The 27,216-nt window shown below is 37.4% G+C and overlaps 4 protein-coding genes and 1 long non-coding RNA gene across 7 annotated transcripts in view; 1 reads left to right on the forward strand and 4 right to left on the reverse strand.

The window, feature by feature from the left end:
• LOC135247679 (homeobox protein Hox-B4a-like) lies at positions 1-5,130 on the reverse strand. Its single transcript, XM_064321421.1, has 2 exons — positions 3,532-5,130; positions 1-2,587 (listed from the first exon to the last, which is right to left on the reverse strand). Exons 1-2 carry the CDS (start codon positions 3,950-3,952, stop codon positions 2,268-2,270), a joined length of 741 nt encoding a protein of 246 aa, XP_064177491.1. The 5' UTR covers positions 3,953-5,130; the 3' UTR covers positions 1-2,267.
• The window catches only part of LOC135247675 (homeobox protein Hox-B3a-like), a 53,247-nt gene that overhangs the window by 22,999 nt on the left and 3,032 nt on the right, over positions 1-27,216 (reverse strand). The gene's annotated exons all lie outside the window — the stretch shown is intronic.
• Positions 3,723-26,304, forward strand: LOC135247680 (uncharacterized). Of its 2 annotated transcripts, none has more exons than XR_010328266.1 (2): positions 3,723-3,864; positions 25,556-26,304. It is a non-coding gene; the product is annotated as an uncharacterized LOC135247680 (long non-coding RNA). The 2 variants fall into 2 exon arrangements; XR_010328267.1 differs by lacking the exon at positions 3,723-3,864 and adding an exon at positions 16,074-16,599.
• On the reverse strand, positions 17,589-19,599 carry hoxb5b (homeobox B5b). The gene is made up of 2 exons (XM_064321418.1): positions 18,945-19,599; positions 17,589-18,325 (listed from the first exon to the last, which is right to left on the reverse strand). Exons 1-2 carry the CDS (start codon positions 19,522-19,524, stop codon positions 18,078-18,080), a joined length of 828 nt encoding a protein of 275 aa, XP_064177488.1. The 5' UTR covers positions 19,525-19,599; the 3' UTR covers positions 17,589-18,077.
• hoxb6b (homeobox B6b) lies at positions 21,527-24,253 on the reverse strand. Of its 2 annotated transcripts, XM_064321419.1 has the most exons (3): positions 23,635-24,253; positions 23,444-23,521; positions 21,527-22,487 (listed from the first exon to the last, which is right to left on the reverse strand). In XM_064321419.1, exons 1-3 carry the CDS (start codon positions 24,059-24,061, stop codon positions 22,231-22,233), a joined length of 762 nt encoding a protein of 253 aa, XP_064177489.1. In that variant the 5' UTR covers positions 24,062-24,253; the 3' UTR covers positions 21,527-22,230. The 2 variants fall into 2 exon arrangements, with proteins under 2 accessions (XP_064177489.1, XP_064177490.1); XM_064321420.1 differs by lacking the exon at positions 23,444-23,521 and having other exon boundaries at positions 23,635-24,164.

Consider the following 27,216-nt stretch of genomic DNA (forward strand, 5'->3'; position numbering starts at 1 on the left):
TTTATTTCACAAGCGGGGATTGCGGTCTGCTTGTGTGGTTTCGTGAGCGCAAATCCTCGTAGCTGAAATCATTTATACAAACATGCTGTTCCGGACACTTTGAATTATATAATAATAAAAGTCAAGTTTTTCACCTGGCTACTCATAAGTAGTATCCAAAGGCAACATACGTATGTTCGTTCTTTTTTTACATGTCCAATACTACATTTTGTCAAAATAAAAACTCCAATGGGTTTTATCAATCTTTTTTAAGTAAACCAACATTTATGAGCCTGATTCACCTTTGCTAGAATATAGTGTTTATGTGTATACCACATTGGAGCTTATGAGGCTTGTGGTAGGCCTCTATTGTTTCTCAGTGCACCTCATAAAAAGCAGAGAGGAGCCAACAAATGAACAGAGCATCGGTTTTCAGTGATTTCAGCAACCATGGAGTAATAGAAAATCTCTACGCCGTGGAATTCTTGCCGACCAATTTGGACTGTATTTCTGTTTAAAGTTTCACTCTGCAACTGGAATGATATTTTCTCTTGTTATATATTTTCGATACTTGTTCTAAGAAAGAAATGAAAATTAATACAAGAACTGCACCTTACAAAAGAAGCCATTTGTCTTCTTGATTATCTATTTGGTTGTCAGGGTTTGAGCTATGGCACCGGTCTTTCGTAGAATAAAAATACACACTAAACCTGCAAACACGAAGAAACAGCTGTGCAAAAATTATAGTCATTAATGTGCTAAAAGCCCTTCACAACTATTAAACTTCAAGAATTCCCCCCCCCCCCCCCTGCACTCTTTTCTCATCATCACTACACTGTAGGAGCAAGCACCGTTAAATAGGGGGAGCGTGGAATAAAACGAGATTACAAGACCTAATGTACCAGGATTATTATTGTCCATAAAATATAAATCATTAAACAGAGGCAGCGGTATTTAAGGTATACAGTCAGAGTAAACGAATTTTGTTATGAAAGGGGGAACAAAATTCTTGTTTGCATAATAAATTGTTTACCATTAGTGCAACAACTCCGGAATAGCCTCATTACTACTGCACGTGCGGACGGACAGAAGAAAGGACACGCGGAGGGAATAAGAATTATTTTCTTCTTTCTTTCTTTTTATTCATTTCTATAACTATTTACAAATATTAATGTGCAGATACACAGAGAACAAGATGAAAACAACGACCTACAAATAGAGAAGACAAAAATTACATTTATTATGTAGCGGCTGGACTGGAATGTAACGAGGGATTAAAAAAAGAAACAGTCAAAAGTGAGAAATAAGGGAGAGAACGTGTGCCTATGTGTTGAAATAATGGAAGGACAGGGAGAAAATAAAGCACACATGCTTCAGTTATGCAGATACGCACATTGCTCTTTTAAATCCCGGACAAACATGTATTGATTAAATAAAAATGCATAAGAACTGAAAGTTGCAAGACAAATCATAAAACAAAGTCATCCAATCGACCATAAATGAAGACAAATATCACAACTGAGGTAATTAAATATATTACTTAGTGCTGCTTATAAAATGCATTGTTCTTCACGGAATTTGGCTATTGAACACTTATTTTCTAAATAATGCTATTGTTTCAGACTTTGGTGTCAATAATCTGCACCCGCACCCGACCCCAGTCTTAATACATACATTCCAGCGTTTAAATAAAGCAACGTCCAAAAGTCAAAATGCGAAGTACAAATGGCAATCACAGTCTTTTGCTTCGTTTTGTTTTGAATGCTAAACGTCAAAAAATCCAAAACCTGTTCAAAACATAATTTGTGGAGGCAATCGTTTATTTTGGACTGTTTAAATAGTGGAGAATTAGAAGTGAAAAAGACCCCTCCTTGACGAAATGGGGGCTCATTTATTAAAGACAACGTTGGACGTCGAGGTAATGGCAGGCCTACGGTTCATCCTTTGTACCACAGAGTAAACATGACAAATGGGGCCGAGTTTGGCATGATTAAAGATGAAATACGGATCCATCTTCACCAAATCTGAAAACTACTGTCTGCTGCCTTCTGTTTAATGGAGGAGGAGCAGGGAGGAAAGAGGGACAAAGAAGTAGGGGGACACAGAAAGCATATCCGTGCTTGTTTGGACTTGTGTCTTCTCCCCCTTTTATTTATAAATAAAAAATCTAATTTTCTCTTATCTCCCACAATTTAAAATTCCCTTCACTAAACGAAGTGAAAAATGCGATATGTATGCGCCCTTCCAAAAATTGAAGTCTAACGAGTGCATTTGGATGGGCGGTGAGGCTATAGGCTTGGTGATGGCCCACTGGTTCGGGTCTGAGAGTTCCCAAGCACCTGGCTGCTGCTCGAATTTGTACCCGAGGAGGCGGTGGACCTGATTTTGGTGTTTGGCAGCTTGTGGTCTTTTTTCCACTTCATCCGTCGGTTCTGAAACCATATTTTGATTTGGCGCTCAGAAAGACAGAGAGTGTGTGCGATCTCCACTCTACGCCTACGGGTCAGATAGCGGTTGTAGTGGAACTCCTTCTCAAGCTCCAGGACCTGCTGTCTCGTGTAGGCTGTCCGAGACCGCTTGGGTTCCCCCCCTGAGTAATTTGGGTTCACTGTATGGAAAAATACAACAATGAAACGTTTTAATTATTTGACAGGGACCATGCAATGCAGACAAAGATAATAAATATTCCATCAGAAATATATATGAATACGTAAATACCAAAATCTCGGTGAGAATCATTACCCCCCCCCCCCCCCCCCACCCACACACACACACATATATATATATATATATACATACAATATTATATAATATATATATATATATATATATATATATATATATATATATATAGAGAGAGAGAGAGAGAGAGAGAGAGAGGGAGAGAGAGAGAGATTTCGTATGATATTAGCATTTCATTTTTATGCAAACAAGGGAAAAAGCAAATATTCAGCAACATGTCCTTAAACGCTGACACTTACGGCAATGGGATTACGTACGGTACAGCCTAGTATTAGCTGGTGGCTGCATTAAGGACAATTTGAAGTTGTTTCTGTGTCATTTATTATTAAGCACCAAGCTCGAAAATACTCTTGAACTGGCCCTACTAATTTTATAAACGTATTAGTTGTGTTGCCACCTTTATTGGAATTTTTATTTTATATTTAGCTGAAATCCACTAACTTCCCCCGAACAACAAAAAAGTGACGGAAGACGACGCACATTTATACATCCAACCACTTAAATTCGAATTATAAAAACATAATAGTTATCTTATGGGTTACCAGAGTCGTAAAAAGCCTTCCACAAAAAGAGGGATTCCTGGAAGAAATTTCAAAGCTAAGGTTGCATAGACTTCAAAGGTACTTGGCCAACGAGTGCAATAAAAATTTATTGCGGATGTAATTATACTGCCCTACAAACAGCCGATCGTAAATCTCTACCAAGGGCTACTTCACAACGGGCGTAAAGATTTAACACCGGACACTCAGCTCACCATCACTGTTAGAATAAACGCGATGAAGACCCAGAGTAAAAGTTAGAGACACTTACCAATGTTTACGTGCACTTTCTTCATCCAAGGGTAAACTACAGGCTGTTTGCATGAACTGGACGAAGACGTGGTTTGGTTGATGGAGTTTTGGACACAAACTGGCGGAGGGCTCGGGGGTACGGAACCACAATGATGGTTTGGCTCGGGAAGAGGGGTTGGGAGTCCGGCAGAGGAGAGGACGTGACCCCTTGGAGACATCACCGCGGGCTCCCCGGGACCCTGACACGAGGAATAAGGCGAGTCGCTGCAACCCGACCGCTGGTGGTACATCGGCTCATGCTGAAAAGCATTCTCTCGCCTACGAGTGCTGTAGTAGTCCGGAGAGTGGCTGGGTAGGTAATCATTCTGTGAATATTCCTCGCATGGTGGAAACTTCGGATCCACATAGTTGGAGTTGATCAAAAAGGAACTCATGGCCATTAATTTCTTTGAATTGCACACAAAAATATACTAAAATTTATTTCTATCCCTTTACTCGTTTTCCTGTTTCGTAAAACCCTCCTACTTTCTGTCAAGTGAACAAAGTTAAAATTCCATGTGACACCGGGAGCCAATGGCGTGGATCCCAACGATTCCCGGATAAGGAAATGGGATTCGGCATATTACTCTCGAAACATCATTTTTGCATAGTTTGTATTGTTAGTGTATTAGCTACACAGTTGCCATCTACTGGCATTCGCTCTATTAATCGGCTAAATCATAACAATACCAATATAAAAGAAACTCACACGGCAACGATACAAGGTCTGCTCATATGAGGTCGTCTCCCCTTTCCCCTTAAATCTTTAAACGTCGCAAGAGCAGGGGGTGTTGCTTATCAGCTTTCCAGTAAAAACATTTTAATTTGGATAGATTTTGGCTCGTGTTCATGAAAATAGATGCATGGCAATGTAATGTAATGCAGTGTTGTATCGGCTACGCTCTGAATAAATAGAAGTGAAAGAAGAATCTGGAGTGTGCAGCGCACGCCAAACCCTGTCAGAGATAAATCTGGGCTTGTTTAGGATCGATAAAAAATTCATCAACTAATTCTGGCTACCAGACCTCCTAAATCACAGTTAGACCTTTGCATCAAGGCAATCCTGCAATCAAGCAACTCGAAAAGGCTGCGCAAATCTCATTGGCGGCCAATTTGCACATCTTGCATGGAAACATAGCTAATGCACATAACGTATGTAACTGTATAACTGGGGATGGCTCAGGTAGCATACACGTGCGAATTCAAGCATATTTAGTATTATGTTAGTGGCAATTGCGTTAACTGAAAACATATGCCATCGTCTAATTCTGAATCACAAAATTTCCACCGAAATCTCAACAGAAATTCAAACCCATCCTCATTTCCATCCTCCCAAACTTAAGAAATACACAAATGTAGGCGATTAAAAAAACTTCCCGCCCTAAACAACTCAAATGACAACTCAAATGAAAGTATGAGCTAATAAGTAGCACACTTCTCTGACCAAAAATAAGCTGAACCAGAGTTTTCGTTCCATAATTTTATTCCGTCCATTGTTGTTGAGTGGATAGTGATTAGTCATTAGAAATTTGAAATGAATTGTGCTCATCTTCTGCTTCCATAGTGGCGTAGCGTTTATATCAACTACATACTCCCCTAGACACGAATTTGTGACCGAGTGTCTTTTCACACAAATTCGGATCTACAGGGTATATATAGATGACAGGTAATCTCTGGCATCTGACGAAGTTGCGCACCTTTGCTCAGTTCAAGACAGTGACAGTTCAACAGAAGCAAATTCCAGTAAGCTCTCTGCATATGTATTAGTAGTATATCTTGAGCATTTTAGTTGAACATTTGACTCTCATATATATGTTGTGTGTGTGAGTGAGTGTGTCAAATTTTCATTTAAAGTGCTAGATATACTACTAGTGGATATACATAACCTACACATACGCAAATCAATCTAATTCATTTTCGTTCATTTAGACGATTTAGACGGCGGTTTGTCGCCCCAAATGTGATTCACACCGAAAGCAGGAAACGAATCATCTCCAAATAAAATGTCCTTTTGGCCATCGTGTTTAAATAGCGCGTCTACAAAGCTTTTTTACAGCAAATAGGTGTATAAATAGTTGGTCCTCTCTGGATAATGTGGGCGATGTTTTTCCTGAAACATGAAATATTCAAAGAAAATTTACAATATAATAAAAGAGAGAAGGGCAGATTCGATGGTGATGGATAAATGGCAAGAACACATTTGCGGTTTGTGGCGGGTCGTATTAGTTCACAGCACCCCTCAGCTCCAATTAAACGCGCCTATATCCTGGATGTTGTGGTACAATAAAACAATAAAATATAAAAGCAAGAAGAACTGAGAAACGTTTCGCATCATCAAAGCAAAAAAAGAAAATGTGCGACCTTTTCTGCTACTTCTCACTAACAGCAAGCATTTTGCCTATATTTTCATTCATATTTAATTGAAATGTCATTATTTCACTTCTTTCGATTCTCTCTCCTGAGCCAGTAATACACACCTTATGTAATCCGTTTAGGTTGCCTCGAAAAAAACTTCTACCGCTCACTGACAAATCATACATTTAAAACAACCATATTATTCTTCTTATGGGCAATCAAGAGTGTCCTGCGGTAAATTATTTTCAATGTACCAATGTCATTCACACTATAGGATATATTATACACACTGAGCATTCAAGCATCTATTGTAAAAGTCGTATTATAAAACATTATAAAATGTAAGCAATGTCTGTAGATATTTCTGAACAAAAGAACAGTACCCAGTCAAGTCATATATTTTGATTTTTAAAAATGCATTAACGTGTGTCTATATGAATACACGGTTGCAAAATAACCCGCAAACCCTAACCTTTCAATAAACAAGGCCATTTTTAATCCTTGAGCGAGTCCACAACAAAATCATTTATTATGCGTTGAAGTTGAACAATGTTGCTATAACAGAATCAAACATTTAAATACGTTAATTTACCATATATGTCTTCCCAGTAAAATAGACTTATACTTATACTTCACCTAAATGTAAACAGTCATTGGTCGTGATCTAGAATTATTTTTAATAATGTATTGAAACCTAAACTTCTTTGCGTTTACTATCGAATATAGATCAAATCGTTCCTTTTGTAAATTGTACCTCGCTAATAATATAAGTACAAAATTAGGAATATTTCACATTAATATATTTTGAGGTTGCAAAACAACAGCATCGGAAAGCAACAATGCTACACAAGAACAACGTACTATATTAGATCACATTTATTTGTTTAGTCTGTCAGAACATAATCTTGATTAGAAAACGCAAAACAATATTTTGTAGGAACGAAAAACGTTAAGTCGAATTAATCATATGACCACGAACGGCACAATCATTTGTCAGTTTCAATATATTTATTACTGTTATTTTCAGAATATGCTTTGATAAACCGAAAGTCACAAAATCACGAGGACCCCCAGCGTTTGCATGAGAAGTACGGCCTGTTCGAATATTCGAGCCCTGTCCTGTTAGGCGGACAGTTGTTTTCAAGTCGTAGTTTAAATTTTACCAGTTTGGCCAGCTCTCTACGTCGCTGTTTATGTCCTGGCAAGCAACTTAGCCTACATCTATCCATAAGTCTACTATTTTATCAGACACCTCGTAGACCGAATAGTCACAATCAGGCGAGTATGGACGTATGCCTCAAACTCTTGTCTTTAGTGAAAGGTAACGGGTCTCTTTTTAAACCTGAGGGGAAAGTTCACCAGCACAATCACACCCAGCTTTCACCCTTTCACCCCCTGGAGTTCCCGACCTTGCAATCACCCCCTAACCATAATTTCCAAATAGTATTACCGATATGGGATCATATCACTTCTAAAGTGAAGGCATCATCGAAAAGCCCAAAAATAAAATGAAAACGAAAGTTATATATAATAACAAAAGAGAGACATATATACAAATGAGCATACATTAAGTAATCGGATTATGGATACACCCAAGGCAAAATATATTACACTCATGACTTCGGGATACTGACGGACCTGCCGCAGTTCCGAACACGTGGTCCAGGCGAGCACCTGCTGTAGAGACTTTGATGATAAGCTTTAGAAGAATGCAATATGTAAATGTTGCGCTAATATTCACTTACTTTGCTCCTCTGCACAGCCTTGCACATTTCACCTCGCCTCTTCCGCCTTCTCAGCCTGTACACATTTAGGCGGTCCGTCTTCGATTAATAATGCTTCAAATCCTTTCTTAATCCTCATAAGGAGCGGTTTAACCATTTCTTTCTCTCGCGCCACAGGTTGAGCCCATGACCTCACCGTGATACCTTTAGCGCACAAAAATCCATCTCAGACTACCTTGCGACTTAACTCATAACAGACTCGTAGATAATTTAAATACGCCCATAAAACCGAACGATGCATCAGACTACCTTCGGTGGATATATAACCATAAGAGTAGGAAATTGTAAGATAAAACACAGCACGATACCAACTTCATCAGTCCAACGAGTGCAGCCCCGCCATTGTCGCTTTAACCTTGCAGCAGCGACAATGTGCGTTCTCTTCAGTGCTACGCCCGTTGTCTCCACAATACATCTTAAAAACACACAATAGTCCACCACAACTCTGAATGTGACAAACCATCGGTCCTCCTAAGCATTTTGTTGTGAACTCGCAAGTTTTCGTATTAATCTAATACTTTGGCAGTCTTTGTTAAACAACTAGGCGTGTCACGAGCCCCAGTACATTTTAATATTTGTTAGACGCGCTGACCTGCGTTTCACCCCTTCGCCGGGTCTTTCCCCCTTGCAACTTCTATAGTAATGCATGCATAACTTGCTCGGTCATATTGAATTGTGCTCAGGTCATTACTTTGAAGAAAAACGACTAGGAAGGGGAATTCATTCAAGATAGACACCGAGCCGGAGAGTCAGATCAAGCACAGCTTATTTCTTCGTTTCTTTGTTGCACAAATATTTATTAATCAAGCTGTCGGAGCTAAAGTGCTCAGTTAAAATTTCACACCTTCTCTTTGTTATTAGGCCAAATTAAAATAGATATTTAAACTGGTGTGAAACGGATAGCTCGTGTATATGGTGATTTGGTGCGTGCTACGTTATGTGTGCGTAATGAGCATTTTAGAAATTGACATAGCAAATCCACGACGAAATGCTCTCTCTCTCCCTCTCTCTCCCTCCCTCTCTCTCTCTCTCTCTCTCTCTCTCTCTCTCTCTCTATTTCCTGCCTGTATGTGTGTTTAAAACATATTACTGTTTTTCTTTCAGTTTACGCATATAAACCAACGTATTTCTAAAAAATAATCTTTATCTTGAAAGACATTAGAGAGCGAGCACTCAATTGTTAATATTCTATGGTAAGTTGTGTGATTTAATTACAAAAGCAAGCGAGAAGATAAATCGAGTTGTTATAATCGTTTTGAACCATATGCGTCCATATATTACAATGCACGGCAATGGTCTGCCCGGCAACGGTACAGGTTACAATGGAATCGACATTAATTCAGTGACCTCTGGATGAACTCCAACTGGAAAGTGTTTTTTTTTTTTTTTTTTTAATAATTATCCTCTGATTGTTTCTCACCTTCTTTCATGGGTCTACATGATCACTAAACTTGAATTCGTTAAATTTTTGACGTCGTTATGCAACATTAGAATATACCATGTATATATATATATATATATATATATATATAATATATATATATATATATATATATATATATAATAATACACACATATTGCAAACTTCAAGGGAATGGGTGCTATTGTAATCTATGCACAAAGGAATAGTTGTGTCTGTTCATCTTCCTCCTTTTCATATATATTTTAATTAAAAACAACAAATACAACAATTGTAGTAATAAGTACAAGAAGATAAGTAATATACATACCATGTATTTCTGTATTTGCCTGACTGACGGTCTTTGAGGCGTCAGTAACTAGGCCTACATGTGCAAAAATAAATAGCAATTAATTGGCTAGACACGATCCTATCAATTTCATAGCAACACCTATGTAAGAAGACACGGTGCAATACAGTTTTAACACGCTGTCCATAAGGCTACAGGTATGCCGATTTTGAGCGCGACTGGCAGAGCTCGTTACATTCAATGCTATTTTACAATATGTAAGAATAACTGACATAAAAATTAACACCATGTGAAACGCCCCTTTGTAAATTTCCTGAAAACGTGTTTTTTATGTTTTGTTTTAATGGAGCTGGGTGCTAATTCTACCTTTAATTATCTGCCATGTTTGTATCTGCCACTTGCTTGCAAATAAACCACTAGCGTTTTCCACACATAGACTAAAAGCAAGAAATAGAATAGAATGCAGCGCTGTAAAAACCGTAATGTAGGGACTGGAATTAAACTGATGTAATCAAAATCATCTTCATTTTCCAGGCGAACAGCTATGTGACGTGCGTGTATGGAGCAAGGCAATCAAAATTATATATATATATATATATATATATATATATATATATATATATATATATACTAAATTAGCATAGCAGGCCACCCCCTTTTGTCTTCAGGCCCTAGAAAACACATACGATTTTGGAAGGAAAATCAGATAACAGGGGGGAAAATTCTGTAGATGGCAAATAGGATAAATCTGATGGCTGTTGCAGATAACGGGGACGGGGGAGGTGATGCGATAAGGAAGAATGATGGAGAATTATATACTTCAGGACCTCAGGGTCCTTTGTTCTTCTCCTTCCTTGTTATTTGGACTGGACTTTTAATACTTCCCTGATAACAATAGCATCTTAAAGAACGACACCTGCTCGTATTCGAAAAAAAACACATTCGAAATGAAACTCATTACTAAATAGATTTCACCTGATGTCGGAATAGTACTAATGCTGGTGTCTCTATAGGAGGTGTTTCGCGTTTATTTGATTAGATTTTGGTATCGTGTACCCCCTCTTCCATTTTCTGTAACATGAATTAAGATCAAAAAACAGTTCCACAAGATGCTTTATCTTTCTCCTTCAGACCAAGTTAACTATATTTTAATTCTGATGAGTGTGTACATGTACTTGTATTTGTGTGTGTGTGTGTGTTCCTGCCTGTGAATTCTGAAAATATTTTTTTACAGGCACTAGTCGCTCTGTGAACCCTGTCAGACTCAGAGTACTGACATTTAAAAAAAAAAAAAAAAAAAACATTTTGTTGTATTAATATTTAATTGCAATGTTCATATACTTTGAATATTTACTTTTATATTTTCTAAAATATGATAAATCATCAGAGGAAACAGCATTGATGAGAGAACCCTAATGCACAGGCGAACATTTCTTGTGCGCTCTTTCGGTCCATTTTTTAAAATTTATTTCCCGTAGCAGAGTCGCTAGTTACACTATGACGGTCGGTCCAGTGATTCCCTTGCTTCCCTGTAATCTCTCGTTTTAAGAAAGATAGAGACCTTCTCCCGACCCGTCCTTTCTATTTATTTTCCTCCCTCTCGCTCTGCCATTGACATCCAGCAATTGCTCTAGAAGTCCACAGAGTCACGACGTAAACTTTTGACCCTCAACTCTTTGACCCCTCAGCCTGCATGGCCGTCCTAACAAGACTAGATACACCTTCAATGTTTCTATATTGTCACTGAGAGAGAACTAACACATACTAACACCTCACCTGCTCAGAATCAGAACAAAACTACAAACATAATTAGAATAAATCAAATTGCAACACAGCTGATACAGAATTATATAACTTACTGAGAAACCAAAACAAAATCGCAAAGTAAAATGAAATGTTATTTGGCCCTAAAAAGACTACAGTACACTGAAGCGAACTATCTGACCACAGTTACTGAAAAAAAACTGAGAATCACCTTGACGAGGTACAGACTCAGCGAGCACCATCTAGCCACAGAGACTGGCAGGCATAGAAAATCATGGTTGCCGGAAAAAAGAAGATTGTGCCAACAATGCAAAGGCATCAAAACTGAAACAGAAAAACACTTTCTGGTGGAATGTACCAAATTCGCCAAAACATTCTACCCAAAAATGACACAAAAATGTTCCCAATTCAATTATACACCTGATGATGATAGAATATGCTTCTTAATCATTTTTTAATTTTAATTTTTTATTAACTAATTCATAATCTAGTATTCATTGTATATAGTTGTATCTTGTACCGCTGCTTTGGCAACACAAATGCCGAGAGAGAGAGAGAGAGGGAGAGAGAGAGAGAGAGATTGTTTTAATTAAACTGGGAAAACATTCATATTTACTGATTCTAAGGCTTTGCTTTCTCCTGGTTGTGTGTATGTGGATGTTGACTGTTGAAATGTCGAATGGAATGACACAACGTAAATAACATGGGCGGAAGGTCTGCGACAATAATTGAGTAAACCAGTTGCTTTCGCAGCTCACAGCGTGACTATGAACTTGGTCTAAAGCGGGCTCTGCTGGTGACAAGGTAGCGTTGCAGTCTGCCAGATTCTTTTTTTTTTCCAAATCTTTTTGCTATTTGAATCTTTTGGCGATATATAGTATGTATTGTGGGCCTATTCGACTTTTTAAAGAGTCAGCTGAAAAGCTTGTGAAAACACGTTTGGCCATTTAAAAAAATATATATATATTATTTTTAAAATTAAATGTGTTGTCAGCCGAACTCAAAGTCAAAGAACTGTGGTCATGGACATCTTTCACTTATGTTTCCAGTAGTTGTGTTGGAAATTCATAGTCTTTACCAACATTTCTGACGCTGGAATAGCTCGCATAACCTCCGGAGGAAAAACACCCTATTGTGAAAATGAATAAAGCTCAGATTTAAAATATATTATCGCTTCATGTATTATGGTTAATAACTTAATATTAGACTGAACATCATGCGATATCAATTAGTTATTAGAAATAAATCGATTACTTTTTCAATGCATAGGTCTACTTCTAGCATTAGTGTTAGTATTATAATTACAATTAGTATTCGTACCCGTTGTAGGATAAACATATATTATCGAGTTAATATGTCTGCTGTTGCAGAATATACATTCAACTTGCACAAAATAAAAAAATACAATACAAAATGCATTAAATAGCTTATTTTGAATTTAGCAGATTGTTTTATAAATAATACGAAGGAGTAATATTCACAGAACGTATTTAGGGATAAGCATTTCCATAAAGTGAGTTTTAAGCAATCTAATTCAACATTAAACATGAAAAAGTGGGCCTATATACCACCTGCCGGTTCATGCCTTAGAGAACATTAAAAATGTTAATTAACTTCAGATGACATGCTGTTTGAGTATTAATTTAAGTTGTTTATTAATTAGATAAGATCATAAATAATTGACAGGGCAAGTATTCGATCATTTATACAGTTTAAATGGCATTTTCTGACACATATTTTAATACAGACCCCCACTTAATGAAGTACGTAGGACTGCTAATATTTGAAAAACACACACGAAACAAATACTATGCACATGTAAAATCAAGACTTGACACTCCGGCTCCCAGTCTAAAGGCATTCAAGAGATGAAAAAATTATCATCCCGAGTTCGAAAGGCAAACAACAATTATTAAGTTTCGAAGTTATTCAGATTTTTCTTTAGCAGATGCAGCAAAATGTTGGCATACTTTGCACGCGTTTGAATAAACTAAATTAAATTAAATATATCTTTCCATGCCTCCTTTGGAGAGCCTTTCGGCGAAAGGGAAGAGCAGGGCAACCAGATTCATGGATTAGAAAATAAAGGCTCTAATCTTTAGACGTAGAAACATCACAAGATTTTTGTAAATGAGTGTGAAAACTCGCTGTATTACAGGCAGTCAACCTGCTCCTGGGCGCAGAAGACTCCGCAGTGCTCGTCTGCTGACCTCGCGACGATCCCATCCCTATGAATTATTGATGAGATCCGCGCACAGATTACCCCTATCAATATGCAAAACGCATTACACCGCTAAAATGGCTATTTAATCGTTCGGAAGCGTTACGCTAAAATGTTTCGGGCCAGTTCCAAGAAAACTAGAAGTGTTTCCAAATTTGTTTTGTAAGCTGAAAAACATGCAATACAAACTGTATCACCCACGTACAGGCTTTGCAAAACAAAAGTGCCGTTAATAAGCACCATCAAGCTTATACATACCCTGAAATTTGACCTTGCTGTATCCATCGTGTCTCGACTTCACACTGGCAAATGCATGTGCAAAGTTGGGTGTAATGACAGGCACAGTCGTTATTATATCCCATCTCATTTGTTAGGTTTCATTTTAAATATGTACAATTCACTTCAGAACACAGGAAAATCTAGCATTCATTACACTCAAACCACACACACTCACATTTAAAAGTAGAAAAGAGTCGCTTAGTTGTGTGTGTCGCGCACGCGTGTGTATGCGTGTGTGTGCGTGCGAGAGAGAGAGAGAGAGAGAGAGAGAGAAAGAGTGTGTGTGTGCGTGTGTGTGTGTCCACATATATGTGCATGTGTGTTCAATGTTTCACGTGCATGGGAAACAAACATTTTATAGTAAAATAAAACTTTTTTAGATTACCTTGAGGGCTAAGTAGCTACACCTTTAAAAGGAAAGGCGTCTCGTACAGAAGGTCAGAATAGGGGTAAAAAGTCGCTGACTGTATAATTAAAGAAAGGAAGCCGAAGAAAAATGAAATGGAAGCCCTCGCCTGTCTTCGCAGTCTGAACTTTGCTTTCCTGTTTACCCCTGAAACTTCCTCATTCTGTGTGGCAGAAAAAAGAAAAAATAATCGGGGAAAAGGTTCAAAAAAGAGAAAAAAACAACTAAACACTGCAAAAACTACACCTTAAAGGACAATAGTAACTTTATAAAATCAACTATTTCAAGTGACATGACATCTTTAACTGTTATATCACAAGTGTTAACATGTACGAATACACATGAACAATATACGTAACATTCGTAATATTCATATCATACAAAATCAACCTGTGTTTAAATGCACTGTCACAAATGTTTAGATATTGAAATCGTCGTTGTAAATGCAAGTCCATGTATGTTTTGTTTACTCAGTTAGCGCTTACATTTTATTGAAAGCCTGCGGTGTATTTTATGAAAGTCAGCCATCAGATGCAAGTCATAGCGAGTATAGGTTAAATTGAAATATCACTATTTCTCATTTCTCATCTCTTCAGCCACGTGTAAAACGCATCAGGTTCGATAGTTTACGGAGTACAATTGTTTATTGCTATACAGAAAGAACAGAATGTCTATTTGGTGATTTTTAGGGTGCTTAATAAAAAGAACCATGCTGTGTGTGTGTGTGTGTGTTTGTGCGTGCGTGCGTGCGTAAAAACAGTATTATTTCAGTTCTTAAACATAGAATAGTATTGTCCACACGACTTGTTTTCTTATGTTTGTTTACATGGCTTGAACAGTGCTATAAAATATTACTCCTATGTAACCCGTTGCTTGACATGAGTCAGAATTAGCTGGAAGAGCGTACTGAGCAGTGCAGCTTTAATAGGTTTCCTGATTTAAGCAAGATCGTGTTAGATTTGAATGCATATATAGTATTTAAAGGAGGACTTTTAATTCAGGTAATAAACAATAATGAAAGGTTACATGTACCTTTTTAGGTGTATATGAATGCAGTGTATTTCCTTTTCAGGCTTCGATCAATGTGATTAACTTAAAAAATGACCCATTCTTTTCTGAGAATTTTTAATATGCAACAACGAGAACCAGATTTCTCGGTTTTGGCCTTTCTCCATCAGTAAAGATGTATAGATTTTATGGCGGTTTTTATCCAAAGATCCATGGGAAGAAATTGTCAGCACAACATTAATATTTTTGTTGTTTTGTTCAGTTGTATTTTTGGGAGCGGGTCCAAACTTTGTACAGTTAAGTTCAAGTTGGCCTCATTATGTGTGGCTTGCAACAGCCTACAATAAAAGTATTATTACAGTATAAAGTTGTCATTATGGGGAACACTTCTCCAGGCTTCAGCCACAATTTTGACGACACTGATTGCATTCTGGTTCCACTTTTTTACAACTGTAGGCTTAAATTTCGACATTTGCATTAAACTGAACTAATGAAATGACTTTTCTGTTATACGCATATTTCACTGCCTTATCATATCATAAGTTTGCATGTCACTTGAAGCAATTGATTTCATTTAATTACAAACCTGCAAACACACAATTACTGAATACCAATAAAAGATAAATGGCTAACCCCACCCTAGGTTTTTACTTGATATACATATTTACAGAAACTTGTTTTAAAAGACACACAGACACACACATACACACATATTAACATTTATCTTATCTTACACTGGATGATGATTATGCATACACAAAGTACATACTTTGCCCATTTGCCGGCATTTATACATACATACATACATACAACATACAGGCCTTTATACCAGGGTCTTTACACTATATGACACTATTGCTCATTGTAAAATGTTCAGAAGTCGAAGGACTGACCATCATTGCAATGAACTCGGAACTATCAGAGTCAAACTGGTTATCGATAATGACACCACAACTGAAGACCCTCCCTTTTGCATAAATACAGTCACAAGTCAGTTTAAACAGTAGAGTGGCTGAACTTACTTTGAGTTGAAAAGGTTCCTGGACCTATACGGGTTTCCACGTTCGAATAATTCGGACCGGTAAAAAAGAGGAGCAGACAGTGAAAGTACCCATAGAAAGACAAAAGGCCTGGGACTGGCTCTGCAATGTGTTCAGTCGTCACTGACCCTTTAAAATCCCTTCGAAGCAGTTAAACCGTCACTTACATTCTAGAATGTGAAATATATAGTACATTGTCAACTCCCCAAAACCATAAAACTAACTTTATGGACCCCACGTGACTTTTGAGAGCCAGTGAGGGGTATCTCACAATGGCCTGGGCGATTTTTACGATCGAACTTCGAGATAAAAACCTCATCCATTTGACATGTAAATGTCATAGCTACTTTTGGTATAGTTTGGCAAAGCAAATTTTAAACCAAAGCAACGCAAGGCAGTGCCACAGTTAGCCTACTTGGCAGAACCGCTCCTCAGCTTTTCAAAAGTAACCTGTGAAGTATCATTACAAGGGGGATTAATTGGTAAGTTTACAAGTTCAAAGTTTGTTTATTAAAAATAATGGATATACTAAATAATATGAGAGGCATTTCAAGAAATAACACATTCGCCACAGATGGTTGCTTATATAGGCTACCAAGAATTGAAAAATAGTAAACCGTGTGCATGACCTGCTTGTTTATCAGCGTGCGGTTCTATTAACGATTTATAGACGCTTTTCCGTGAAGTTGCACATTTCAGGGTATAACCTTTCTATCATAAGAGACCGAACTTATTAGAATACATTTGAGGGTTAACAGTGTGCACGAAATCGTGGTAAATATCGCATTTGTAATTCATTTTATGAAGTAATGTTTCATTTTGTGTAAGTGTGTGCTTTGTCGGTATTTGAACTCGCCGCTATATGCTACAGTTTAACACGTTGAAAAAGGCCTGTTACTTGACATCAAAATGCAGCCTATATTTAATATTATTTATCATATAGCCTAGGTCAAATACTTGCATTCACCGTGCTATTATTGCGGTTCTGTGGGAAGCCTACATGGGGTTATGACAGTAAAAGACCAGAGGGCAGATAAATACAACTTCTGTTTTGCAACACAGTCTAAGACAAACTTTATTATTATTATTATTATTATTATTATTATTATTATTATTATTATTATTCGTCCAAGATAAGCTACAAAAAATACAAAGAGATTATTGGCAAAATGCTTACAGGCAGTCCGACGTGACAAGTTGCCATTTTCCTCCACAGAACGTTCATCATTAACTCTGCCCACTACACATAGCCTTTCGGTCACATTAAAAAATGTCAAATATATACATCCTATCTGGAACATAAAAATGATCCAATAATATACACTTGCCATTTGAATAGAATTATACACACGCATGGACGGACACAAGGAAGCTAGTGTTGATTTTCTTTGCATTTCTTTTCTTTTTTCAAAAAAATAAATGAACGATCTGAACACATGACAGTGTCAAATGAAAAGGCTTCAGAGGAATATAGCATAAAATAACCAGAATGTGTGACACACTGAGGCTCCTGCAAGAGCAGTGCATCAGCCACAAGTGAAGCTTGATTTATTTCGTTACATGGCAAAGGAGCCTCTAAACCGTAAACTTAAAACTGTACAGTTGTTATAGATTGTAAATAAGTTATAACATTTACGAGCTCACTTGAAACATGCTAACTTTCAAGAAAGCTTCAGTACAGCACTTTACACAAACGATATAACAATAACAACGGGCATCTGAGAGCGTTTATGAGTTTTTTTTTTTTCATTTCTTTTTTTCAAATGATATCTATCATAGTAGCTAATAAAAACAACGACAACAAATAAACACAAGTTGTGTGTTAGCAGTACCACAGAAGAATTTTAAATTGTCTAAAACACCAACAACATGCAGAAAGGTGCCGCGCTGTACAGTACTCAGGAATAGTGTTTTGTTTTTACTCATGTTTATTTCTCCCCACATCCTTACTTGGGTGAAATCAGGGCTGGAAAGCGCTACCTGCAGTAGCAAGACTCATACTTTTCAGCTTATTGTCCTTCTTCCATTTCATCCTCCGATTCTGGAACCAGATCTTAATTTGCCGTTCCGAGAGACACAGCGCATGGGCTATCTCTATTCTCCTCCTTCGGGTTAGATATCTATTGAAATGGAATTCTTTTTCCAGCTCTAGTGTCTGGTAGCGGGTGTACGCAGTTCGGGCCCTTTTCCCGTCTGGTCCAGTCATATCTGAATAGCATGGACAAAACGTAGGAATAACCATTAACGTGAGGAGACGAGGAATAGTCATTGTACTATAAAACAGAACATGAACAACGTCGTATTATTCATGCATGTACGGAATAACAGCAAGGCAAAACTACCAAAGTGTTGAGGGAAAATACAACTTAAACGTTACTTCACAGATTTTACTCGCTTGTTTTTGTTTTCAGGTGCATCTACACCAACTCTGTTTATTTCATATTTAATTTCTCACTCCTGACTTTAACATTTGCCACATTTTAGTTGAATTAGTCTATAGCTCAAAGCTAGTCCTCACTTCACAGCCCACACCTTTTCAGCTGTTTTGCCATTGATTCTTTTTTATTGCTAGTTTTATTTTCTTGGAGTAAACAAGTACATGTAATAAAGCGAAGTTTTCAGGAGAATAAAAACTTCACTGTCTCCCTGCCTTTTGCCCTCTTGTCTCGTTCTCTTCCCTATTATAGTTCACAAGGCAACACTTGAAAGATTTATGGCGCTTTCCAGAGACAGTCTAAAATAAAAGGCTTCTTCTGGCTGTAACAGATAAACATGGAACAACGCACAGTCTAATCGATAGAACAAAACAACAATACGGTATATATACCATGGTTAATATGTAGCTTCCGCATCCAAGGGAATATTTGTGGCGCTTGCCCATCGGTCGATGCTGTTGTGGAGCTTGCGGTAGATTCTTGTTGCTGTGTCCGCGGATGGGTGTTGTTGCTTCTGTGGGTGCCTTCCTCCGTCTCAGAAGAAGCGCTGGTCTCGTCTAATTCTGTGAAATGTGTGCTGTTGTTGTTGGTGTGGTTATTGCTGGCAGTGGTAGTGCTCTGGTCAGAAGGGGGAGAAGAGCTTTTGGGTCCCAGTTTCTCGCTGTTTGCGCAGGGCAGGGACTCGGGAGATGAGAGCGAACAACTAGAAGGCTGTCTGAACCGAGTCTCCGGGGCCGGAGACTGGAAACCCCGGGAGCCATCCCCAACAGCCCCAAAGTGGCTGCTGGTTGTTGAACGATTGACGCTGAGGTCCATACCATTGTAGTTGTAGCCGTAAGAGCCCGAGTGCATGGTGGCGGAGTCCCTGTACGAGCCGTTCATAGCGCTGCCGTTACTTCCATAATTTAGTAACTGATAGTCGGGGCCATTTGGGTAGCGCCCTGAGAACGAGTTTACAAAGTAAGAGCTCATTTAGGTTGTTTTAGAGGGCTTGATTTGTAGATCTTAGTCGTTATAACGCCGAGCTTCACGATTTATGATGTATTAATGAATTATAGCAATGCACTGTACTTCGTTTTTGCTATGTATGCGGCCAAATATGGGGGTGGGGGTGCGTTTTAGAATCACGTGCTTTTGTTGACCAGTCGTAAATTCTCACTGATGACTTCAAGAGGTAATTCATGCTCTATGGTTACAAATGATGACGAGATGGGAATCGTTAGGCTGAAGTCAATGTGTTCCTCCCTATTGCACGGTTGTGCTCCTCGTTGGCAGAGAGCGTCACCTACTGGGAATTAAACTTATTGCAGAAAAGAAAGATACAATTTCGTTTTGGTTGCTGCCTTTTCATATCATGAAAAGACATATTTAATCCTCGTTATTGTGTTTATCATTGATGGTATCGAAACATTGTCATATTTATGTGAATAAATAATAGCAAATAACACGTGATATATAGTTAAATAATGGAAAATTAATATGAGGACAATGAATGTGAATTATATTAGTTCAACGTTCATACACACTTTGATGGTTCAGGTGATCTTAGATAAGCCAAATGTAAAGAAGCAATAATAATAATAATAATAATAATAATAATAATAATAATAAATCGATGGATATGAAAAAAAATGAACAATAGCACACACATGAATAGGATACAGATTTTAAATGATGCCACATATTTCGAAGTCAGGGCAACAGGTAGTAGCCCGAAGAGGTACTATGGTATGCATAACGAGAACCTATATGTAGGTTAATAAATATATTATATTATAGTCCTATAAATATGGACTGTATAATGTTAACTGATCAACGTTCTTTTTGACAAAATATTTATTTGCATGTTTCGAAGTTAATACAAGGAGAGAAAGGTGGAAAATGTTGGTATCATCCTGACTCGACAAACTAAACCATATATGATGGACAGAACAACAAAACTATTTTGGATTCTAAGCAAATGCAGATTCATGTTGTTTGTGGCTCGTTTATTTTGGGGAAACAAATATGTGTATATATTGCATATGTATATAAACATTTTTTAATAAAGTATGCATATATATATATATATATATATATATGTGTGTGTGTGTGTGTGTGTGTGTGTGTTTGCGAAAAACTGAAAACGTTCAACCCCCGTTAATTAAAAAAAAAAAAAAAGCAAGCATGGGCAGGAGATGGTGGCGGGGGTTCTTATTGATATTTAAATATCGTCATGAAATGTAACAGTTGGCCTGTGAGAGCGCAATGGTCCAAATGTGTCTGTTATTTTTTTATTACACATGCATTTGAACTATTATTAATTATGCAATAAAGTATAAGAATTAGGCTAACGCATGCATTAACTGTTTTTCTTATTGTCTGTGCGAAGTATGTGCTTTCCTGCTAAACAGTCGAATATACAATGTTTAAAAAATGTCTTAGAAAAAATGAGGATACATGATTGATCTGTGGGGGGGGGGGGGGGTTACACCTGAAACCATCCACAAAAACGTAAAATGGCAGCGCTACTTCATACATTTGGAAACAAAGATAAAGGCCCGACGTAGAAAGGTCACTTTCTCTTTTGGCCATAAGTTTGGCTGGTCGAAATGCAGGCTAAAAATTACTCCGTGGGGCTTTTGGATTCATGGATTCCCAAAAAGTAGAATGCATCAAATTACATTAAAACGGTCAGGAGCTCACCAGCCCTGAGTGATAGTCAGTAAGTTTGTACATACCTGTATGATCATACTCCCAAGCCCCGCCGCACCAACTCCCCCCCCCCCCCCCCCCCCCCCACACACACACACACACACACACACTTTCCACACACACTCACACTCACATATGGCTGTAACGAATAATGCAGGAAAACAGTATACATCTTTTTATAAAATGTATTAATCTCTTTTGTCTTTTGCTTAGCTAACTTTTTTGTATATCCACACGTGCACATTCCAATTATGACAGCATAATTAACAGAGACATGTAATAATCTCAGTAAGACAATTTATTTGGACATAACTGGAAATGAAATGTGATTTTTCACAGTGGCACCGCCCTCAGGTGTTGTCTGAATAAATGTCCATGATACAACAGACGTAGACCAGCTTCGCTTTAAAATATGACAGATTAACAAGTTGAGACATGTTTACTGAGGGATTCTTCCTTTATATAGCTCTCGTGACAAAGCTACAAACACAACCACGTATAAAGTTAATAAAATATATGCTTCTGAGCTAGTCTAGGTAGCTCTGTTTCAGTAGATTGGTTGTCCTTAAACTATAAATAAAGTCACATCTAGACCCCAGGTATTTAACTTACGAAAGAAATATGCAATTTAATCATGCAAAGAATTGGCTTTTTTAATTTTTACAATTTAAACAAGAACACGAACATGACATATATTTGAAATAGTCTTCTTGAGCACGACAATATACGTCATGGGAGAAAAATTCTAAATGAGAATACAAGACACAATCAGGAAATCGGTTTCACGGAATATATATATATATATATATATATATATATATATATAGTAGGGAGGACAACTGGAATGCTACAGCAAACTTACGAAACACAACTTCACCGGTGCAAATAACGGGAAAAAATCTTGATTTTATTTCGAGTTTATCTGCATCCATTATTATTATTATTATTATTATTATTATTATTATTATTATTGCATCTTTGTCGTCATTCTGTCCTCTTGTCTTCCTCCTCTTCTGCGTTGGATTGTGAAGAGTTGATCAGTTTATTTTCTTTTTTCCACTTCATCCGTCGGTTCTGGAACCATATCTTTATCTGCCGTTCAGTCAGGCATAGGGCGTGCGCAATCTCGATTCGACGCCGTCTGGTCAAATACCTGTTAAAATGGAACTCTTTCTCCAACTCCAGTGTCTGATATCGGGTGTATGTCTGACGACCCCTGCGGCCAGTGTTGCCGAAGGTTCCTGTCAAACAATGAAAGGGGAAAGAAAGTTAAGCAATGACAAGCCATTTATTCCCGTGGCATGACAACTTTGCAGACAGGAAAAACCAAGGTCATGTCCAACAGGAACTGTAGACCAACGATTGAAATAACCAATTTATTAAAATTAACATGATTACGATTTTGATTATTCTTCAAATAATCATAGGGGCCGTTGGTTGTTGTTGTACTGATGATGCAACTCTATTGCTACTACTCCTGCTATTACTACTACTACAAATAATAATAATAATAATAATAATAATAATTCGTTGTATAATGTTGAATGAGGGAATTAACTGGATCCCACCTTATCATCCAAAGTCACGTTTTCTAAATAAAAAAACTATTTTGACTATACTTCTAACAACCTCCGATGAGACACCTCGACATTTAAAAAATAACGAGTTTCCTATTGATTTGTAATATGTGCATTAGCGGATGTACCTACCTTTTATGTATAGCACTAATGGATATCAATTTAACTCAACAAATAATAAATCTAAACATTTGGTGTGTTTTTTTCTTCCTTTTATAGTAAAGATACAGCACTTAAAATAGTACATTAATGGGAGAGAAGCAGTAAAAGCAGCAGAGAGCCAATAATATTTTTAGAAGTCATAGCAAAATAGCCTTTCGAATTTATTACCAATGTTTTTTCTCATTTTCGTTATATTTTGTTATTTTTCATATTCCAACAACTCTGAGGTATTGTAAGCATGTAATGTATTATTATATTAATATTGAGTTATCATATTTTCAGTATGTTCGATACGTGCCTAAACGCGGATGTACAAATTTCGTAAAAACCAATAAGTCAATCCATGAACATATCCTCCCATATTTGTCTTTGATGTGCATTTCCTTTTAAGATTTCTATGAAACACTAAGCATTAAAATAAAACCAGAGGGAAAACAGTAAATATGGACGATACAAACCTTGCTTTGGGCAGGCTCCCTCTAGCCTGTGAGCTGACTGCCAGGGCGACACTCTTTTTCCACTAAAGTTCCCTGGCACTTTACAGTGAGATAAGAGTCACTCGCTGCTGAATAGTCATGATATCACGCGCAGCAACCAAACAAAAAGACATCATACAAACCACAGACAATGACAGGAGAGGCGGACTCACCATTGCACGAATTCATCCTTTGCATCCAGGGGTAGACCGGGGCAGAAGACTTCATTTCGTCGCCATCAGTGAATATGCTTTTATTCTGTCCCGGGCAGTCTGATTTACGCTGATCCTGGTTTAAAACGAGCGAGTGCTCTTCTAAACTTGAAAGCGCACAGGCGGCGTCTTTTTCTCTGTAAAAACTGGCCGTCGAATAGTCGCATGCACCGGTAGTACTGGTCCGACCGTAGGCACCGCTCGCTTGCTGATAATAAGAGGACGGGTAAGCCTTGTCTTGCACATTGGTAGCTCCATAGGCGGCGGTGGGATAGTGTCTTAAAGGATCCGTGTATCCGGAGGAGTATAACGGTATCTGTCCCAAGAAAGACTCCTGTCCGCCGGGCAGAGTCACAGGGAAAGTTGAGTTTACAAAATAGGAACTCATTGGGAGTGCACCGTTCTTTTCCAGGGATTATGATTTGTTGTGTTTTATAGTCCAAGTGGTTTAGCTATTAGTAGTTTATCGGAGATTGGGTTTTTGCTGAAGGGGGGTGGCGAGGTGCCAGTGTGGGGCAGAGGGGAACTATACCATCTGATCAGAGGTGGACCAATCGCATGCGTCTATGATAGCAAAATAGCCCCCATGAGGGGGTTTTGATTGCACGCGCCGTATACCTCAACTCAATCCAGAGAGCTGAACCGTTTTTCGCCGTTTTTCCTCCCTTTCCAATAAGATCAGGAAATTTGAATCACGCTGGGACTAAAAGCGTTTTACGCATTTCTTTCGTGTGCGGTATGCATACCAATAGTTAAGGAATTATGTCCCGAAAATGCAATAGCTTTGAAGCCCACAGTGATCAATAGCCTATGTTTGAAGCACTAAATAATTTTATATCTTTTTTTTTTTAATTAAATATATAGGCAATTGACTTTGCACGCATGTTTTCTGTCGAGTGCATTTCAATTGGTAACGTTTGTCGTTTTTATATTTCTGAAATCTTAATAGACTTTCGAAACTTTTCTGTGTTTGGATCCATGTGTATTTCTTACTTATGCCATGTAATTTGCTTACGTGGCATTTCGTAAATATATCCTTTAGTTTTAGATTTCGGTCAATCTTTAAATTGAGTGAAATCGCCAAATTATACATAGGCTATTCTACGAATAAAATACGTGACAAGAAAAGATATGTGCTTTCGCAACAAGTCCTGCGAGAGTATAGCGCTTTGATTTCAGCTTAGCAAGTGTTTGCAATTATGCATTGATCATGGCATTCCCATGTGTGTTATTCAGTCCTGTGAATGCGAGTCTTCGGTAACAATAATATGACAGTGTATTCATCTTGGTGTATTCCTGACGTACCCGTCGCCTTATTTTGAGTCTGAATATCTTCTTCTTTGTTTAAGTACCAACGAGATACCATTTGGCTGAACTGGCTTCAATTTCAAAATAATAGGAACACGACGTCACTGGTCATAGGAAACATTTCAATAGGACGGCCTTAATTTGTAATTCGAGGGTGGTTCATTTCTGTAGTATTCTGAAAGAACATTTGAGAGACAGGTCTAGACTTCTGTAGCACCAAATAAATTATAGTTATGAATTCTGTATTTGCTGTCTGTCCAAAAATGCCTTGTTGGAACAAAGATTGTATTAATGTCAATGTATTATTTATTCCAAGGAACTCTTTATTTAAATGTTATTCTCTTCTTAGTTAATTAGATTGTATATTGTATATCCGTGTATGTGCCTACATAAAGCAGCGAGAATAAAAACACAAGTCACGGGTCCCTTTTAGTCATTAGTGAACTTAAACGGCTTGCTATCACTTCCATCGTCCTAAATTAGTGAATAGGCAATAATTTAAGAAAATAACATTTAAAGGAAATGCCCTTTCTTTGCAGACATTTTGTTCAAACTTTTTTTTCTCTCGTTGCAGCTTGCCTATGTGTACGTGTTCAAGTCGCAACAGATGCAAGAAACAACATTTGTTGTCTCGAATCTGTATTACTCACATATATGAAGAAAACATTGTGAAAATAGTCTTCTGGATAAATGAGGAAAAAGAATGGACAGAGAATGGAAAACATGGCATAAACTGCAGCAAGGACGGACACCTATGAGGGGGACACTTTTGAATAGGCTAAGCTTTACCCAAATAGAAGCGGGTCTGTCAAACATGTCTTCAATAACTTCCGTGAAGACTCCATCCATGTTCCAGTTAACTTTATCTATGTAAGTAGTCCAAATGTTCATTTTCATGTTTCACTCTGTAAATCTTCATAGTTCTCGATTGTAAGGATTGTATATGTGTTCTTCAAATTGTATTATTTTAATTTTTATTATCTATACTTAAATGAATTCTTATTTGATGCTTAACATATCATGAAGACCTGTGTCTGTGGGCTATACAGCAATATCCTGTCAAATTATAAATATGTGCATGCAACTTGTGTTATATTTACAATGTACAACATTCTTAATAGTTTCATCTGTTTAATGGACAAGAACTTTACTTGTACTTAAACATTTAAATGTTTGAAGCCATTGCGTAATGCATTTATTAAAAAAACGTCCAATGGTAAGATGTGTTGGTGGAGTTTTGTTTTGATTGTTGTACTGGATGAGAATGTCTCGCAAAAGTGGGAAAAGTATTTAGCAACAGAAAATAAAAATTGCCATTGTGGATCGCGTGGACGGAATTACTTACAATCTGTTGGGGCACCTTTCCCACCATATATTTTCACCTATAGTATGAGCATAGACGTTTGTCATTTAAAACGCTGTGTGTTTACACGTTTCTCGTTATATATGTTTGCCATGGAAAAAACAAACAGCTAAATACAACAAGCAAATATGACTGATAGATTTAATAGCCTTGACCAATAGCCATGACCGGTAAAAAAATTTTTTTAAATAGCCTAATGATTCTTACTGCAGCGAAAAGATCATTGTTTTGACAACTATAAAATTACAGTAAAAACTGAGCCACGGTTGGTCTACAATTCACGATATTGCAGCTGAAGATAAGATGCCCTACCCTGTTTGAGTTAGAAAAGGATGAATGATATAAAATTATTTTAAAAGTGTACATTTTATTGTTATCATGCTATTATTTTGTTTCACTGAAAGTCTGACATTTTAAATGTAGAAAAAGGCCTACAACTGAAGCAGTGGTTTTGTAAATATGGCAATTATAATAAACAAATCTAACGTGTTAACAAAAATTTTTTTGTCTAATTTGAATTTTGGCAATGCATGTAGGTTACATTTTGCATCAGGCAATTGAGCAGTGTTGAGTAACAGTGCTGACAATAAATGCCTGTTCAATAATTTGAGGCGAAATATACAAAGGAAAGCGCTGATGCGGCAGGTAGTTGTTCTGCTCGGTGAATACCTCAGGCACTTTAATTCTCGAAATAACTGCACTTTATTTTCTATTTATAATTGTTCTTGTTGCATTTTTTGCCTTTCATAGACTTTGCACTCCAATGATCCCATCAGATATCCCGTTACCTGATATAGGCCTACTTCCCTTTTCCAAAACTTGCAGGCAGGTTAACCGTTAAATAATAAATTGTCCTGGAACTAGTTTAATGT

Source organism: Anguilla rostrata, chromosome 2 (assembly GCF_018555375.3).
Source record: "Anguilla rostrata isolate EN2019 chromosome 2, ASM1855537v3, whole genome shotgun sequence".
NCBI lineage: Eukaryota > Metazoa > Chordata > Actinopteri > Anguilliformes > Anguillidae > Anguilla > Anguilla rostrata.

Excerpts from the sequence above, each read along its gene's own strand:
- LOC135247679 (XM_064321421.1), bottom strand. The coding sequence starts at position 3,952 with ATGGCCATGAGTTCCTTTTTGATCAACTCCAACTATGTGGATCCGAAG. Across the intron at positions 2,588-3,531 it reads GAAAGTGCACGTAAACATTG|TGAACCCAAATTACTCAGGG; the intron begins GTAAGTGTCTCT and ends TTTTCCATACAG.
- hoxb5b (XM_064321418.1), bottom strand. The coding sequence starts at position 19,524 with ATGAGCTCTTACTTTGTAAACTCGTTCTCAGGGCGCTACCCAAATGGC. Across the intron at positions 18,326-18,944 it reads GAAGCTACATATTAACCATG|ATATGACTGGACCAGACGGG; the intron begins GTATATATACCG and ends CATGCTATTCAG.
- hoxb6b (XM_064321419.1), bottom strand. The coding sequence starts at position 24,061 with ATGAGTTCCTATTTTGTAAACTCAACTTTCCCTGTGACTCTGCCCGGC. Across the intron at positions 23,522-23,634 it reads AAGGATGAATTCGTGCAATG|TGCCAGGGAACTTTAGTGGA; the intron begins GTGAGTCCGCCT and ends CTCACTGTAAAG. Across the intron at positions 22,488-23,443 it reads GGGAGCCTGCCCAAAGCAAG|GAACCTTCGGCAACACTGGC; the intron begins GTTTGTATCGTC and ends ATTGTTTGACAG.